General features: G+C 42.6%; 2 protein-coding genes across 4 annotated transcripts in view; both read left to right on the top strand.

Moving 5' to 3' along the window:
- The window catches only part of AGK (acylglycerol kinase), a 34,424-nt gene extending 29,744 nt beyond the window's left edge, over positions 1-4,680 (top strand). For both annotated transcript variants that reach the window (XM_033057733.1, XM_033057734.1), the window contains 2 exons: positions 2,280-2,364; positions 4,206-4,680. In XM_033057733.1, the coding sequence (XP_032913624.1) occupies positions 2,280-2,364; positions 4,206-4,403 (283 nt within the window). In that variant the 3' untranslated portion in view covers positions 4,404-4,680. The remainder of the gene's footprint in view (positions 1-2,279; positions 2,365-4,205) is intronic.
- A 1,284-nt stretch (positions 4,681-5,964) lies between these two features.
- BRAF (B-Raf proto-oncogene, serine/threonine kinase) overlaps positions 5,965-19,045 on the top strand; it is an 80,666-nt gene continuing 67,585 nt past the window's right edge. For both annotated transcript variants that reach the window (XM_033057870.1, XM_033057869.1), the window contains exon 1: positions 5,965-6,102. In XM_033057870.1, coding sequence (XP_032913761.1) covers positions 5,971-6,102 — 132 coding nt within the window. In that variant the 5' untranslated portion in view covers positions 5,965-5,970. The remainder of the gene's footprint in view (positions 6,103-19,045) is intronic.

The following is a 19,045-nucleotide window of genomic DNA, read 5'->3' as shown; positions in this document are numbered from 1 at the left end:
GTATGCTGGAGGGCAGCTGCTGTTGGATTTCCAAGAAAGGAGGAGGTCATCCCAGGTGTATAAAAGTGCCCTCTGGCTGTGGATCAGATTTGTGTGAACAAGAGCATCCGCAGCAGCCTTAGAGCTGATGTTTAGATAAGGTGGGGGAAGAAGAGCTGTTTACAGTGGAGTGCTCGCTAAGAAGTGCTGCAGGGAAGCAGAGCAGGCATGGAGAGTGTGGCATCAGTAATCCACATCCTAGTAGCCAGTTCAGATTCTGTATATAAAAGTATAGAGAGCTGTCACTCCAGGGCATGAGTACAGGTATCATCTACAGTGCAGAAAACTGGGGTTTTTGTTAGAGGTCTTACTCTGAATCATTTAACATTGGCAACTTCTGGACATATGAAAACAAGGTTCCAGATGTCTGTTATGTGCAGAAGGTGTTGTATTTTTGTGGTTCAGCACAGACTGGGATGCAACATGGATTCCACTTCTATGCAATGGAAACTTGCTGTTAGACTTCTGGTCTTGTTCCTATTTCACATTGCTGTCTGGTCTTGAGTGAGGAGCAGAGTCTAAGGGAAATGAATTGTGAATTTATTTTTTTTTTTATGCTGGACCACTAGAAGGGCAATCACTGCAAGTGGAGTTGTGTCTTATTTGCTTCTACCAGTGTTCTTCTTTGATTGATCTTTAATTCCGTATCTTGGCTCTTTTGATTTTACCTTGACCCCACAATTTCATCTCTATAAAGCTTCATGGGCCTTCATTGACCAAAAAAACTCTGCTTGCTCACCAGATTATGCCTTGTATGTACCTAGTATCTAGGACCTTGTATGATAAACTCCAAGCAGGTTAAACTTTAAGTGGGGAATCTTGCTGCTTGTTTGTACAGCACTGTATAAACTGACAGTATTGCATGCCATCAATGATTTATCATTTATATTGCTGGAGGATGTTTAATTCCCTCACAGTGACTCATCAATCTTTTAGTGTATACATATTTGATTAAAAACAAACTTTCCACAGTTAATATTGCTTCCGTCCTTCCCTGCCCTTTCCTTAGCTTTTCTTCCTTTGTCTTTGATTTTCATCTCCTTTTTCAACCCTCTCTTCTCATGTTCCTTCTCTGGGATTTTCTGTGACTTTGGAGGCACTGCCTTCCTCGTGGCATAGAAGATTTGGTGTTCAGGGAGATTGTGACATGCTTTTGTGAGTTTTTTTCCCAGGCAATATTTAAATACACCTTCTTTCATATCAGCCTAGAGATGGAAATTTGGAGACAGCAGGCATTGCCTGTCAGAGAAATACCTGTGATAATTTTGCCATGCTTGAGAGTTATGGTGTGATTCTGTACTGTTCTCTTTGCTATTTGTGTATTGCTGTCTGTCTGTCAGGAGAGGGGCCCAAACTGAGAGGTTGCTGCCTGGGGTGCAGGTACCCTTTGCCAGTGCCAAAAGGTTATGTGTGTGGTCAGTCAGGAGGCCAGAGGAAGGTCAGCACAGCAGAGCTTGTGCTCACTCTGCAGCAGAACTTGTGGGGAAAAGGAGTCACAAGTCACTGTTCTCTACAGCCAGTGCCAGGACAGCAGCCTAAGCCTTGAAAAAGACCACGTGGCACTTGCAACACCAGCTTTCCAAGACAGGAAACTGCATTCCACACCAGTGGAAGTAGGAAAGGAAGCAGCACTTACCTAAGTACAGTACATTAATAAGCATCTCACAGACAGCAGAAGAGAGAAACTGTCAAAACTGGATGTGTTATTTGGAACAGATGAAATGGTGGGGCTTTCTTCATGAGTGATAACTGAAGCAGCTGATAAGAAATGTCATGCTGATTGGTGTTGATATGAAAAATGTGGAGCGTTTGTTTGTTTTTAGATAGTAATTTAATTATTCAATGTAACTATAATTCTATCCTTTTTTGGCTTAGGTTGTTTAGGTTGCTGGTAAGTTTAGGTGCATGAGGTATCAGGAGATGGTGGTCACTGCAGGAAGTGCACAGTTCAGCAGGAAGTGAAGTGCACAAAACTATGCTCAGTGTTCAAATATATTCAGTGAGACTCAGAGCAGAAGTTGGTTGGAGGCTGTCAGTGCATTCTGATGTCCACTTATGCAGCAGAAGAGGAAAGGACTCTTCTACTTTTTCACAGTTAAACTCACAAATATTTGTGTGTGTGTATATATATATGTATATATATATAACCTCTAAGTTTACCACAACAAAATGTCATCCCTGAAGAAGGCTGTTTCTGAGAGAAGCATATTCTTACCTTATCTCTCTTTTGGTTTGGACAGAAGTCAAAAGATGCGTGATCCACACATGTGCCCTGAAGGGAGTCAGCACATCCAAGCCAGCAGATGCATCTTGCACCTTCCAGAGGTGAGAAGCTGAGACAGCTGAAAAATTCTTTTCACTTCGTTTCTTGTGCCTGTTGATGGTGCACTTTAAGCAATTCCTACTCTAAATCTGGGAGCTTGATTACACTGCAAGTAAGAGAGACAGTTCCACAGTGCAGCCAATGAATTCCTTGCCAGGACATACATACTGCAGTTCCCCAAGTGGTCTGTAAACCTGAAAGGGGGAGCTTTGTTCTGCCAGGAAATAGTGGCAGATCTTTTATGAAGACAGTCATGGTGGTTAAAGGGTCTCTTACTTGAGTCTATTGCATATGAATTGGAAGTTCCACCTGAACATGAGGAAGAACTTCTTTACTGTGCAGGTAAGCAGGCACTGGAGCAGACTGCACAGAGAGGCTGTGGAGTCTCCCTCACTGGAGATATTTAAGAACCATCTGGACACAATCCTGTGCAATGTGCACAGGGATGACCCTACCAACAGGGAGGTTGGACCAGGTGATCCACTGTTGATTCCAGCATACCCATTCTGTGATGCTGTGATATGCGGATCTTCTCCTTAACATTGAAGATGTGTAGATATTGCCCTAGAAGGCACTGGGCTGTAGAGAAAAAGATAAATATTAGAGACAAAGAGGGTAAGACAGGGGATCTTAGATCAGCGTAAAGGAAGTGCCTCAAAACTTTGAAATGATGAAGCTGAGAAAGAAGACAAAGCTGTGCCTGTCTGTGTGATTTAGATTCATCTTTTCCTGCCTCTGAGCTGTTATTGCGGCCCTGAGAGGACAGTTTCTTGTTTTCATAAGGACATGAAATCAATCTCACAGATAATTTCTGTCTTCAAGTGATCTATCATTTGGCAAGATAATTCCATATTAAGGGAGAAAGAATGTGTTGAAAAGCAAAAAATTCTGTTGCTACCAAGTAAAAATCCTGAATTATGTTGTCATTATTAATCAGCATCCTAATGCTTCCACTGAATTCAGATCATGGCAGATTTGTGATTCTGAAAGAATATTCTTCAGTGCTGGGCTGTGGTATAAACTGAGCTGTTCATACTGCAGCTGCTGCTAAGATCTTCAGAACATGAGTGCATGGTACAGAGCAGTGCTGTTCAACTCCATGGCCCAGCTCCAGGGAAGGAACTGGAGGCAGCCCAGATGAGTGTCACCAGTTTGTGTTGATGGAGGGGGACTGCTTTGCTGTACCTCTGACTGCCAGAGCTTGTACCAGTTCCTCCAGTCTGTGCTGCTCTGGTGTCCCAGTTCCCTTGGAACTGGTTTGAGTACCCACATAGCACAAGTCAAGGGCACACAAAGCAGTCACTCAAGTTGTTTTTAGGTAAATTCAGCCTGCCATTTTGATGAATGGTTTTAATCACATGGTGACTTTATCAGCATTAAACACTTGAGAAAATTCTACTGCTGAGTAATTCCTGGCCAGTAAATTACTTTGCATCTCATGTTTCAGATCAATATACTAAAACAATGCTGAAAGGGGTTTTTAATAGAAGTTACTTAACAGGCATTTCTGCAGATTAGTTTATGTCACAACTGGCAGACCCAAGATCTAAGTGCACATAATTGTAGTTCCAATAGCAAAGAATCCTTCAGTATAAACAATGTGGGTCATTAGAGCTTCCTAGTGTTTAATTATCACTAATTAGTAGCTAAGTGAGGTAACATGCACCAGATGAATATGTTCTGTGTGGTGAGGAATGGGTCTCCCTGTGTTCTGGAGAGCAAATGGGCTGGAAGGCACAGGTTGTCTTGGTTGAGGCTGAGCTAAGTATGCAACTGTATTTTATGAATAAAATCAGCATTACAGCCTTGCAGAAGTGATGTTTGAACTGTTACCTGCACGCAGGGCACGCAGGGATCCTTTGGCATCGATAACGAGGAGTATGAAGCTATGCCTGTGGAGGTGAAGCTCCTACCCCGCAAACTCCGCTTCTTCTGTGACCCCAGCGTGAGAGAGCAGATGCTGCAGGCAGCAGCACAGCAAGAGCTGGTGGCAGAGGGGCAAGGCCCACCAGACTCACCAGGGTCTCATCAAGGCACATGAGACCTAACCAACTCTATTAACCCCACAAGACTAACAAGCCTTTTGGCTGTTTTTATGTGCAAGGTACTTCCATTGGAAGTGTATGATTTGACTGGTCTTAAAGGGGTTAAAAATGTACGTGGAAATTCTGAAAAATACATGTTAACTTGATGGCATCTTTTTTCCCCCCTCCCCTAAGAAGTTGTCATTGTTCCGTTTCCAGCACTACAGGGTGAGTGCTGTGTGACAGATGCTACTGCTGTAATGCAATTGTATATTAAAGTAAAATTTAAGTATACTTGTCCTTGTGTTCTAAGAGTTTAGTTTTACTTTACCCATGTAAAAATCTTGCAAAACCTGGGATCCTGAAAAAAAATATTTGAGGGGTGTAGTGCTAAGGAATTCTATGAACCATTGGAATTGCCACATTAAAACAGATGGTTGGTTATCCACTCTGTCACAAAATAAACTGGTGACACAAAGCTGGAAAGCAAGTTTAAAAATTCCCTGTATGTATCTGGATAAGGTATTTATGTTAATTTTTTTTTCATCTTGCCAGATTGAACAGCACAGAGCTCCAGTAGTTATCTAGTAGAAATGTATTCCTTTGATCAGTTTAGGTCTATTGCACAAAAGCAAATTGGAAAACATCATTGACCAAAAGCTGTATGAAGTACACTTGGAAAAACTCTTTAACAGCTGAGTGAATCTTTTTTTTTTTTTTAAGTATTCATTTTATTCCTGCAGTAGTATAACACCAGTAAGGACATCCACATAAGGGACAGCGGTGGCGTTCCCCAGGATTAGAAGGGATCCCGCTGTCTTAGCTTGGAGCATCCTCTATAAACACAGCACAGCTTGGACAGCGGGGCCTGAAGTGCTGTCAGTGGAGAAAACACGGGTGTTTTTTGGACCCCAGCCATCCCTCTTTCAGTTAGCACCAGAGGTGCAGCCAGCAGCTCCACACGGCCGTTCTGGAGGCGTTTTTCGCTCCCCCACGGTTCGTGTGGGTGAGGATTCACCGCCCCGCCGCAGCGCTGCTCTTCGCTGAGGGAGGCCCGGCCTCCCACTCGTCTGAATGCCGCCGGTACCCCGGCTTTCCCCGCTGCCGGGAAGGACCCGCAGGCCCCCGGCAGTGGTGCCCAACCCGACCGCGCAGCCGGGAGTGCGCGGGGCTCCTCCCGCCCCGCTTCTCGGTTCTCGGCTCCCGCTGCCGGGCCCGGCCCTGCCAGGGCGGCGCCGCCATGGCGCTCCCGCGCCGCCAGGGGGCGCTGCGGCGGCGGCGGCGGGCGGGGCCGCGGGAGGGGGCGTGGCCCGAGCCCACGTCCGAGTTCCCAGGGCGACGGGGCGGTCGCGCCGTGACGTCACGGTGCTTCCCGGTGACGTCAGGTGGGCCCATGCGCCGTGGCCGCGGCGATTCTGTGTGACGTCACGAGGCCGGCCGTGACGCGGCGGCGGCGGCGCTGGGAGCGGGCCGGGACCGCGCTCGCCGCCCGCCCCTCGCACTACGGGTCGCGGCTGGGGCCGCCCCGGTGGCAGGGACGCGGCCGCCCCCGGCCCCGCCCTCGCCCCGGCGCTCCGGCCCAAGATGGCGGCGCTGAGCAGCGGCGGCAGCGCCGAGGGGGCCTCGCTCTTCAACGGGGACATGGAGTCCGAGCCGGCCGCGCTCGGCGCCGGCTACGCGGGGGCCGGCAGCGGGGACCCGGCCATCCCGGAGGAGGTGAGGCCACGCGGGGGCCGCCCGCCCCCGGGGCTTGGGCCCGGCCGTGCCGGGGGCGGCCCGTGCCGGCGAGGGCAGGGAGCGGGGGCCGCGGCGGGGAGGGTGCGTGTCCCGGTGCCCGTGCCGGTCCCGGCCGGGTTGCGGAGAAGCTCGGCTCGGTGCCTCTGCGGCCGCCGTGTCCGGCCGAGGTGTTGTGTGGGGGTTTGCCATCGGTTTTCCCCGATGGTTTTGATACCCTCGAGATGCATTTTAAAACCAAGGTTGGGTTCGGTTCGCGGTGCGGACGTGCCTTTTGTGGACGTTTTTTGCACAAAGCGTCTTAGGAAATGCTAACGGACAGGACACTGTGGAGGCAGTGAGGATGTCAGGCCTTGGTTGGTGTCTTTCTTACATACTTCCTGTGTTTTTGGGGCTTATTACTTAACTTCCCAATCCCACGGGGAGCGAGCGGTACTACCTGTTTTGCTGGGGCTGAAGTGTGAGTTGCGAATGCTTCTGAAATGTTTTCCGAAGGGGGAGTAAACTGTGCGGTAACAACACAAAGGTGCTTCGCAGATTGAAGCACTGTAGGCATCCAAGGCAGCCCAGCCTGGCAGATGCCATGCCTCGAGTCTGGAGGTAAATACAGCTGCCAGAAGCTCTGCTGGTTTGTTCTTGACTGGAGAGTGTCCCAGCTTTCCCTGGTGTGAGACCTCTCACCTCTGAGCAGCCCACCTGGGACCCTCTCCTTTGCAGCCTCCAGGAGGGAAAATGAGCTGGTTTGCACCGGATGCTCTCAGGGGTCCAGTTTGATTCCCAGCTCCCCGAAGACTGGGGTTGTATCCATTTTATTTATTAATACTGGATTTTATAGTGGAATTAGTGGGTTGAGAAGTACTAGGGCTCATGCTGGGTGGGTGGGCAGAAAGGAGAAGTGGGGAAAGAATCCATCCCTATGGATGTCTGGAGGATCTGAGATGATTCCCTTGTCTTAAGGAGTTCCTGACTTGCTGAAGGTAGGCAAAACTCAGCAATGCACATCTGTTTTACACCTACCCAGCATGGTGATTAAACACCTTGAGTAATGCCAGTCCAGTCTGAACTTTCCTGAGTAAGGAGAAACTCTCAGCTAGTTGAGAAACCCATAACACCTGAAGAGTGGGGTTTTACAAACATAGACTTTTAGCAGCAAAGTGAGGTTAAAAAACTTCTGAATTTCTCAGTTATTGCTGTCATTTTAAAAAAAAAATCAATGGAATTAATCCCATAACTGGTTTGTATTGTGGCCCTTGAAACAATAACATCAATACAGCTGAGCTGCTTAAACTGAAGTATAGAAGAGAGGGAAAAGCAGTGGCAGGAGGCAAGAATTTTTTTTAACAAACAATTTTCATACTGAAGGAGGTGTTTGTGAAACTGCTCTAAGTCACCTGAACTTCAGAAACGTTTTAGACTGTGTCAGTAATTAGATTTTATTCCAAATGGTAAATTACATAGTGTGGCTGCCTCTGCTTCCATCCTGAGTATCTTCCCTGGATGAGGCAGAGGGACAAGTGGTCCAGCATGTGGAACACCTGCCAAGCAGAAAGGTTGATAGGTTGTTGGTATGTAAGTGTCTAGGAAGTGTGTGGGGGAAAATCTTGCATTATTTAAAAGCAAACTCCTACCTTGGAAATACTGAAACACATGGGTCTCAAGGCCGAGCTGGTTGTAGAGTTTTTGTTTTCTGATGTGGTTTTGTTCTGTAGTTAACTATTCTTCCTCAAGTTGTAGGTAATTAAGTTTTGTTTACTGTGTAAGTACACCTATTACTTCACCTAAACCTGTACCTTAATGAAGTTCAAGCCCAAAAAATTGCTGACACTGCTGAAATGGAAACTATCCTTAATACTAAAACAGGCCAACCTAAAGTGTAATGCAAGTTCAAAGTGCCATAAGTCAGGAGAATACTGAAGTGCTTGTAACTGACTCATGGCTGTAATGTAAGTACATGTTCTAGTGTTTTGTTTCATTGCTTCAAGACAAGGTAAATCTAGGCTTTAGAAGTAACCTTGCTGTGGAAGCCTGTCAGGGAGCATGACCTTACTTATTTAAGGCAATACCTGAAAAGTTTTCAGTTCTATAATCTTTAGGGAAATGCAGTCCTGATTTCCAGAAGGCAAACCTTCAGTCCTGCACTCATTTTCTGCTTTTAAAAGGGGAGCAGACAAGAATTTTTGACAGATGTTGAAGTCATCTTATGTGGGAAGATAGGTTGTAAGCATAGTGCAGAAAGCAGTCTTTCCCAATGAATTACAGCTGTACTGATTACCAAAGAGTAGAAACAGCCGTGTCTCCCAATGAAATTGGGTGTTGTAAAAGAGTGGAGACTAGCTGGCCACAAGTTGGAGTTGGAGACCCAAAGTCTGGTGGCTGTGCTGTGAGGAGATAAGGGACAGACAAGGTAAGAAGATGCTGTGTGAAGGACAGGGTTAGATGGCTGTGTTGAGGGATAGATTTGGGTTTAGTCTCCTTCCTGCAGAAGGAAAGTTGTAGAGGGGAGAGAAGCAGTCAGTACTGTGTGGAGCTGCCTCTGTGAGAAAAGGAGTCAGAGTTGCCTGAAAGAAGTGCCCTCAGAGAAGGCAGGAAAAGTTTTTCATAAAGGACTGGTGGTAGTGCCAGTGGTGTCTGTCTCAACATAATTACTACAATCTTACACACACTCACTTGTATGTTGGAACCCTCTGGTAAACAAGATGTTCTGTATTGAAATTGTAACTGAGTGCTCCGTGTTGATTACAGCTACAGCACTGTCCCTTATGAATTCTCAAGGGTTGGGGCTTTGAAAACAAATTTAAGCTATCTTGTTCAACTCATGACCAGTTCCTAATTAAATGGTGAATTTATGTCTTTAGAAGTTGCTTTGGTAGCTGAGGTGCTGTTACTAAAAGTCTTCTAATAATGAGTATTAGAACCCCTCTAATAAATATTGAAATAATTGCTTAATCTTTTTCCCCTATATTCAGATTCAGAGTTGGTAAGGGTAGCTGTCCATGCAGTCATAGAAAAGATACAGGAAATGGCTATTTCTTGCAGACAGAAGGATTTGGAAAGGATAGAGGCAAGTGCATTTAGAAGAAATTTGTTCCTCTTCCACTCCCTGTTTGGTTGCTGATGCTGGGAGGCCTTGGATACGAGCTGGTGTCTGCAGGCACAGAGGTTGGCTTCTTCCCCAGCATGAATTCTCAGGACAAGAGATTGTTTGGATGGAAGGTTTTCAGAGCATTACAGGGTTGTTGATATAGTAAGGAGTGTGTGACAGCTGGGAGGAAAGGTTCTGCTCTTGTTGCTAGAGATTATTTACACCAATGTTAAATAATTCAAATGGGATTTTCTGTACTTGGAGCTTTGTGCCCTAAACTGCTCTTTGTAAGACAAAAATTACTTTGAAGGCTGTGAAGTGAGGGCCTGAGCTGCTGGATGCTTGTTTTCTAGGCAGCAGTGCTGGAGTCTGTCCTGCATGAAGATTATTTATAAATATTGAAACCATAATCCTGTGAAACGGATTGAAGAGTAAAATGGAGAATGGATGTAAAGCTAGGTAAAATGAAGATAGAATGAAAAGGCACCTCTAAACTTACAATATGAACTAAGTGGTAATGTAGGTATGTCAAGTAAAAGTGGGGTCGATTTCGTTGCAGTGACATTTAGAGAACCTATGGTGCTGGGTATTCAAACAACTTTCCTTTAGAGTATCTATTTCTCTAAAGAGTTTACTATTAAACATGCTACTTATTTGGAAACTTGAAACTGTGTGTGTGTTTTTTTATTTCATTGCTTTTGTAGTTTTGGGAATACATTTTATGTTCTATCTCAGTTATGTTTCCTTGCGTTTGTATTCAGTTATTGAGCTAAATTCATAGTCTGTGAATGACATCCTATTTAATTGTGAGGACAAGTTAAAGGGGAGCTTGATGTGAAGCACCTTGTGGCTAATATTCTGCAGTAGTGTATCTCAAAAGATAAATGAAATGTTTCTTTTCAATAGCATGGCTATGTAAAAAGCTGTGGCTGAAGACTGTCTGACTTTGGGTCACAGCTTCCAGAAGTGCATGGTCTGACTGAAGCAAGTCTAGAGCAGAATACTAGCAGGAATGTAAGTCTGGAAGGTCAGAGCTTTGAAGAAAGACTCAGTAAAATTTGAAGTTGTTGAAAAAAGAAATGGAAGTTGTCAAATCTGATGCAAAGAAGAATGTAAAAAGCTTGTTTGCCAGGCTTGTGGTGATGGCTGCCAGAAGTAGTGAGTTGAAGGGGTAGCAGAGGAGATTGTTCCGTGTTACTATGAGATGTTTTTCTTCATGGCTAGGAATAGTGAAGCATGAAAATAGACTTTCTGAACGTATAAATAAGTTGTTCATTAATAGACTGTCACCTTAACAGGCAAACGTATGTCAGGAGTGATGGGGGAAAGTTGATCCAGGTGTTAAAAAAAAAAAAAGAAAAAAAAAAAGACTATGACTTTGGTAACCTCTCATGGTTTTTTTTTTTCCCTTAGGGTTTTATGATTTATTTCTGGCAAGGTGGATCAAACATTAGAACACAACCTTGAAATACTTAGTTTTAGTGGGGGTAGCAGAGATTTCTGTTTATGATGTTTTTCCCAAAAGGGAATAGGATTAACAGCTCTGTCCTGTGGCAGCTTGTTTGATTGCACAAAACTTGCTTAATGGAGTGGTGGCTCCTTCTGGAAAGTTGTCTTGGGAGGCTTGTTTCTTATCTCTGTAGATATCCACAAACTGGTTGGGAACAAAATGTTTAGCACTGTTTCTTTTTTTTCCCTGACTTAAAATCTTGCTTCTTAATTCCCATTTGTATTTTGTTGTCACTAAACTCAAAGATACCTTATTTTTAAAGTTGTTCTAATAATGCCCTTCTTGACACTTGTTTAGCCAGGAATGGCAACTCTTTTGTTGTAGGAAGTTAAAATACTGTAGACCAAATGCATTTTGGCTGTGTTTTTTGTTTGGTTGGGGTGTTTTTTTAAATGCAGGTATCTTTTGCTGGCAGCTATCTTTTAACGTAAACTGATAACTCCTGAGTTTCCTTAAGGTTACAATATTCCACTTTGTAACAAATCTGTGTAGTTCAGTTTAATTGATTGTTATATCTGTCGAAAATTTGAATGCATTAAATATCTTGGAGGGAATTTGATTTAGAAAGAAATCTAATTTTATTTGTGCTTACAAGGGAAACAAAAGAAGGTTTTGATTGATCATGGAATTGCTAATTCTCTTCCAGTCACACAGTTTTGGCCAAGTGTAAGTTTTATTTTCAGTTTGAAGCAGTGGCTTCTGCAGGATGATGAAATGTACAGTGTATCAGAAATGCCCTGCCATAACTGTAGTCCCTGTGGCTGCAGTTGTAGCCAAGTCAGTCCAGTGGTGCTGACACCCAGAGCTGGAGGTTTTGCCCTTTGCTGTGCCCATGTCACAGCTCTCAGCCAGATCTACTCCCTTGTGCCCACTTGGTAGGTCCTGTCCTGAACTGACTCCCCTCACTGGTACTAAAGAAAATCAGCATTGCTTTTTGCTGGATTAGTTTTCTGCAGACCTAGTGAGTGCAATCTCCTCAACATGAGGAGCACGCAGTGATTTCCAAAATGCATGTGAAGTTGGACACTGAAGGAATGTGCTTAGGGAGAGTAGTGTGGTACGGGGGGGGGTGTTTGTGTGTGTGTCCCCCTTTTTCTGTTTGGTTATTATAAATAATCTTTGTCCCATAAAACTCCTTTGGAGCCTTATTTTTTTATATTTGAATGAGGTGTTGTGCTCAGATGAGACTTCCTTAGGTGGACTTGCCAGGTTTAGGTCCTGACACCTTCGACTTTATGGTCCTGAGGTTCCACTGCCAGACTGTAACAATGTTCCTTGCTCTCTCTGGAACCCTTCTGAGCATGCCTTTGACAGAAATAGGATTGCATGCCATCGCTTTGCCAGTGTGCCAGGGGTGTGAAGGTGTCGGTGAGCTGCTTGTGTAGCAAGGGTACGTTTGCAGCAGCCTCGACCATGTGAGAGTTCTGGGTGCAGTAATTTCGTTTTGTGAGGTGTGAGATGGTTTTCATAATTTTCAACTGTTCACACATCTGTGTGTGAACACAGCTACTTTTTCACAGCTTGTGCAGGGTACAGAAGTCAGCATGCAATATACGTGTTCTTTGCTTCAGCTTTTTTATTCCAGTTGCTCTTGAGCTTTTGGGGCGTACAGTGGAATCCCAATCCTCCCTCCTGTGCACAGCTTCATTCCAAAATGTTGAAATATGTGTTCATTCAGCTGATTCTCCCTTCTGTGGCCAGTGCTAAAGAAGGCTGGTTGATGCAGAATTACATGCCTTTTCTTCTTTTTTTGTCCTACTTAAACCCCTTGTTACAAGTATTTGGTTTGATCCACCTTTTTAGCATTTGTGAGTTTTGGAGGAGCAGCAACAGTGTCTTTGTGTTTCTGATGTTTTAGCAATGTGGACCTTAGCAAAAGAGAGTAAAAATCTGATTTGTAACCCTTCTGTTAGACTGAAGGTGCTGGCAGTTCAGGCAGGAGTTTTGAGGGAGCAGTGCTGCCAGTTATCATCCCACCATGATGCTCCCCAAACAGCAGGAACATTTAACAGAACCTCTCTTCAAAATGGAGCTTGTTGTGCAGTGCCAGATATAGTGCTCAGTATCAAATGAATTTTCCACACTATCTGTATAAAATTCAGGAGATCATAGGAGTGTGTTTGAGCACTGAAGGGCCCTTTTATTTTTCTAAGCTTCTGATGGAGTGAAATATTTCTGTGGGTTCTCCCAGTATACCTGCACAAAGCAAACATGAAGGAACAATTAAATTTCTGCATGAAACGTACCAACTTTGTTTAAAATCTTTCTTCTGGAAGACAAACAGAAAAGGCTGTTAATGAACCATTGAACTTAGTTTAAAAATGTGTTGCATAACTAAGTGGCTAGGAATTTATTTTGTTTTTACCATAGAAAGGGGTTGCCAGTTCTAATGTCCATCTGTTATGTGGTAAGGCCTCTTAAACGGTATCATTATTAGTAAAGCTGTTGTTAAATGCATTGCTAAGTAATAAATACTTTCCAAATGCAGTTACATTGTGTTCAGGCAATACTTTCTGACACTTGAAGCGCAGACACAGTAACTTAATTTTTTTCCTCCCCTTTATCTCATATAAAGAGTGTTTTGAAGGTAGATATTTTGAAATAAGAATATTGTGTCTAGTTTCTGTTTTTCTTCTCTCTAGTGCAAGGTTTTCACTAATGATGTTTGAAAAGCAGTGTAAGATCATCCTGAAATAAAATACATCATTATGACTAAGAAATTGGTAGTATCCAGATGTTTGGAACTGGATGGTTATATATTGGTGCCTCAATCTTTGATCTGGTTTTGAAGATATATTCATTAAACTGAATAGGTCAAATATTCTCTCTAATAGGTTTAAGTAATATAGATGAAAATGTAAGTCTTTAGTATCATCTGAGGTAACTTTCAGACAAGGTTTCTTTAAGCATTCTATAATTCTGCTAGAATACAGTTTGTACGGTCTCTTTTGACATTTTTAAGCCTATGTAAATCATTGAAAATTGATGTAACTTTATCCAGCTTCTAGGTGATGTAGTTACTGATTTATTTTTTTTAAACTCCCCTAGTTCTACAATGGGTGGCAGGGAGCCAAATCTGCCTTTTAAACTATTTCATTTTCCAAGGTGGTACTGGGATTGCTAAGGCAGGGCAGTCTGTTGAGTAGAACATAGAATTGTGTTTAGGAGAGTGTGGTTTCTGTGGCAGTTCCTATTTGACTGTTTCCTTTGACTAGGAGCACGTAACTTTGCTTGAAAAAGAAAAAAGCAAGTACATTTGCTCTATTTCAGCTTTTGAGATCTGTTTGTGCTAAAAATAGGATACCTTAATTTCTTTGTTAGATCACAGATATTTCTAAACAAGCAGAGTATATTTGTACTCGACCAACAATTCCAGCTGTCTTTTACATTTTCTAATCAGTTTGTAGGAAACCACACACAGTAGTCACTGTGTAGTAACAGTTTAGTGGTGGAATATTGCAGAGTTTATAACAAACTGTTTTATGGATTATATGAAGTTCTATATAGGTCCTGTTTGTCTTTTCTGCATAGTGCAATTAATTGTGTACTCTGGCAAGGAAAGAAGTTCTGTAGTTCAGCTGAAGCTGAGTTTATTTGTTTTGTCATTTTAATTAATGTGACCCAAGCTGTGTAAGAGCTCTACTGGATGAGCATTTGCTTCTTATAGGCAATTATTGTAATTAGCTGGCTGGCTGCTTGCTTTCCATCACAAATGTGACTTTTCAACTTAAGGTGTGCAGAGAAATAGTCTGGTGTCTTCATGATAATCTTTCTTAAATGTCACCAATGCATGGATTTAGTGTTATTGAGATTCTGTAGTACTTACCTGGCCAAAGCGAAATTGCTTTCTTAAATGGGTTAGAAAATGTAGGTAGTTTATTCCTTTATTTTTTTAATGTGTTATAGTCTAGGGAGAAGTTGAATTCATGAATGTAAATACAATGAATTGTTCCTGAACTCGGTCTGTGCGTGATCCTCGTGACTACTGAATTAGTATCAAAGTGAATAAGAGGGACTAGTAGTACTGCAACACAAAAGCCATGAAAAATATGGAATTGAAGATTTAGCAGTGCAACTGGTTAATGATTTAAATGAGGGATACAGGCAGCTCTTATTTTTCCACACGTTGCTGTTCTACTGTGGTAGAGAACATTTGTTAACTTTCCTTTTTATAGTGCTTGGAGGCAAATTCTACTTAGCAGCAAGCAGCAAAGATGGCAGGTGATGGAAAAAGTGGGAGAATGAAAGAGAATTGAAACCTAAATGGGAAAGCTGCTGCTTCATGGTAGCCTGAATCCATCTGAGCTATAGAGAGGAAAGGTGACTTTTTCACCTGCTGAGATGATCACTGGGTCCTTGGCCAAGCTGTTTTAAGCACAGTAGACTGGCAGGAAACTAACCTTGACAAAGAGAACAATTTTTCACTTGTTTAGTGTGCTGAAAGGGTTCACCCAAAGGTTTATGTTATGGGGAAAGAATAAGGAAGAGAGCAGGGGTAAATAGCCAAGGACAATATGATAATTGCACCCACCATCTTGCCTGGTGTGAGTTGCAAAGCGATCAGTGCCTAAGGCTCTTGGTGGCTTCATTCTGGCAGAGAAACTGCTTGGTTGTGTTAGAAGGATAGACATCACTGAGCTTTATCTTTACAATTTTTGAATTTATTTAAAAATGTGTTTTTAAACTCTTGTGAGATGTAAGGAGCATTTAAAGTCTGAATTCCTTTGTTAAAGAGGAGACAACTTAAGGGGCAGACTGTCAGACTGAAAGGCTGTTTATTTGACTTTAAGGGTAGAGAGCTGAAAGATGAGCAATCGAGTTTGTGTTTAGAATTAATGAAAGCAAATGACATAGATTGCTCTCACTTGCAACTGATGATTTGCAAAGAAATGAGAGAGAGTTTCTGCTGTGAACTCTTCAAAGATGGTACTTTGATACTTGACTGTTAACTTAGATGTTTCTTAGTTTTTTGGAGGATGGAAGTTGTTGGATGTTTTGTTTAGGTGAGATGATTTTGTTCAACAGGAGCAGTGTCAGATGCAGCTGGAACCTGCAATGCCAGTTACAAGTTAGTATTTTCTTTGTAAGACTTGTTACCTGTAAAACAGAAAATAGATTTTCATCTTGAAGACTTTTTAATATTTAATTAACTGCTGTGCTAACAGCAGATGCTCACTGATCACATTACTGTATTAATTGACCTAGTTATGATCCTAGTTGTCACACAGGATGGTACTGAAAGTGTTTCACCTCTTCTTGAGGATTTTCCTTCCTAAATGTAGTCTTGTACATCTTCCCTAAGGCCGTTTGTCCTGAGTCTAGAAAGATACATTGATAGTCTTTTGTGGAAAAAGAGATAACAGATTCTTTTTCTCTTGGCTACAGGTACTTCTGTAGATATTGTTGTCTCTAACTTATTTACTAGTCTGTGGCTGTAAATTTTACTGACTCATTTTGAACTGCCTGCATACAGACTTTGACAGTGTTCCATTGTTGGCTATCTCAGGCATTTTAAAGGACCTATAAATAAAAATGATTCACTGAGATTAATGAAAAGTTGGAAAATATGAACTAGGAAAGGCAAACTTGATGTTGACCTTCATGTCACTTATGTAAACTCTAAGATGAAAACCATTGCAAGCTGGTTTTCAGTTCAGTGAAGTTTTTCAGCTGTTGGTATTTGTCACACTTGTTTAATAAAAAATTTAATTGCACTGTTTAAAATGTGATAAGCATGAAAAGCCAGGAGAGTATGAAAAGTGGAAAAAAATAACTTGTGAGGAGCTTCCACAGAGAAATGGAGAGGAGCCATAGCCTGGAGTATTGAAAGAGTGAAAGGACTCTCCATCCCACATGTGCTTGTTCTAGCTCATGCCTGCAGAAAATGAGAAGCAAGCTTAGCAAGAGTTAAGAAGAGGGGGACTGAGATGAGTAAGGGGGGAAAGAGCCTGAAGGAGGTACCAAAGTGCCAGAAAGAGGCAACAGTGATTGTCAAACCCACATATTCTGCATCTTGCCATGCAAATGCTTTGGTGGGCTGCTCTGGTATTAACCCCATTCCTGTGTCCTCTTGCCTGTCTTTCACCCAAGTATCTTACTTTTAAGTTAGTTGGTATGTTAGTCCAGCTAAAGACAACCTCAAACATGTCAATTCTAAGTGTTCTCTGACAAAGGGGATCCTTGCTCAGGGGACCAAACAATTGAATTGGTCATGTAAGAAAGAAGCCCTAAAGGACTGATTCGAATAGTATTGGATAGGTATTGATGATTTTGTCCTCTTTATAAAGTTTCCAAATTAAATGCTTAATTTTTAAATTTGTTTATCCTTTAATTACATTGTTAATTCTATCAGTATTCTCTGTCATTACTAACTGTGATAATCCAAATACAGGACATGCTGTTCCTGGACAAATAATGCAGTTTTTTTTCTTACAGAATAGATTTGAACTTTAAGTGTCTTCTACCAAGTATGAATCATACAGCTTAGACTTGGGATGCACTGCAAGATTTGAGTAGTGATGCCAGGTGCAGAAAGTAAGAAAGATATGTTTGCTTTGTGATGTCTCAGGCACTGCACTTTTTGACAAGCCACGAGGGATGCGAAAATAACTTTGTGGCTTAACCTTGCGTGTACCTGAGATTATTGTCCGAAGGCTTCTTGAGCTTGGTGCTGTGATCACTTCCCTGGGGACCACTGGAACAGGCTCCTGGTGTGTCTCCTGGAGATGATCCGTGCGGGGCTGGGAGTTGGACTCAGTGGTCCTTGTGGGTACCTTCTGTTCTGTGTCTCTGCAGCCAGTCTTCCTGAACAGAATGGATTTAGGCTTCTACTGTGTCTGACTTGCCTCTGGCTTGAAATAGGTCATCGTCTTTATTGCATTGTAAGGGAGTGCTTATTTGCAAAATTAATGCACAATTATCCACAATAGGCAGATTCAAGTTGATATATTCCAGTATATCTGGAATATTTCCAGTTGTCTGGCTGCCTGTGTCTGTGTTAGCCTGCGTCAGCTTCCTTGTGTCAGCAGCACTAAAAGGAGAATCAAATCTAATCTCTTGTGATAGAGAATAACCTTAACCTAATGCTACAAGATAGGCCAGAAACATTTATTTGATGCTTTTTTTGGAAAAATGATACGGTTATCCAAGCTGTAAAGGATTCATTACATTTTCATGGAACTCCAGTTTAAACGGTTTCTCAAATCCCTGTTCTGTTTCCTGTGGAAAGGGACCAGACTTGCATGTGGGCAGTACTGGATGCACTGCAGGTTTGCTTCAAAATGCATTAAGATTTCCAGCAACTGTCACTGAGACTGGCATCAGTTCTTATATTTCTGTAAGATACTAGTCAGTTGTGGTTTTATGGTTTCCTACAGGTGTGGGTTTCATAAATATAGTGGAGTGCTCATAAGAATAAGAAAAAATAGATCTTTCTTAATAACTTTCAGGCAGTTTTCTTTTACTTCTAAAAAAGTGTGAATAAAGAGTGGATAAAGGGATTACTTTAATCTTTAAAAACTTGGGTTTATTTTGTGGTGTAGGAACAAGCTCTTTGGTCTGGAACTGATTGATAAAAGGGTTCCATATGCCCTGGTTTTTGGTGTCTCTCTTGTTGGGTAGTTCTTTGCTGCTGTCCTGGAATGTATGTGCTTATAATGAGACCCTTCCTAGGTAATTTTTGCCCATTTGGGCTTTATTTGGACAGTCTAAAGAAACCTGTAGATCTGTGAGTGCTGCTGAACTGGGATGTAATTTCTAAGAACTCAGTGTTTCAGGGTGTTTTGCACAGCAAAGGTGGGACTCTGTCTTGGCTAGGGTCTGCAAGGCTGGGCAGTGCTCACAACACAAACTGAATTGTCTGAACAAGCAAGTCTGCAAGGAGGAAAGATGGGCTCAAGTTGCTGGCACTGCTGGCTGTGAAAATGCAGCAGGGATGGTGGAGCTTTTGCTAGGCAAAAGCTGTGGGTGTGGTGGTGGGCAGCAGCAGACTTTTCTGAGCCGTGTGAGGTCACTGGTTCTGGGTTCCAGCGAGGAAAAGACTTGAGTTCCTTCAATTGAATTGAAGTAGCAATAGATCCTGCATAGTAGGATGCAAGTGTACCTGCACGGGGGTTCTTTTTCAAACCAGCTGCTTTAGAATTGCTCTGGACCACAAAAACACTTGTAGTGTATTCACAGATGTGGGAAACCAGAAGGTAAATTTGTTCTAAGTAAACAGAAGTACAAGTTTCCACTTAGAAGGAAATTGTGAAACTTGGAAGTTTGTTATGGCATATGTGTTCTTGTGCTAGAATATGTGTTCTTGGGCTAGAATATGCTAGTCAATACTAGAT

The sequence above is a fragment of the Catharus ustulatus genome, chromosome 4 (assembly GCF_009819885.2).
Source record: "Catharus ustulatus isolate bCatUst1 chromosome 4, bCatUst1.pri.v2, whole genome shotgun sequence".
NCBI classification, from domain to species: domain Eukaryota; kingdom Metazoa; phylum Chordata; class Aves; order Passeriformes; family Turdidae; genus Catharus; species Catharus ustulatus.
Note: the sequence above shows the minus strand (reverse complement) of the source record. Positions and strands in the feature narration are given on the sequence as shown.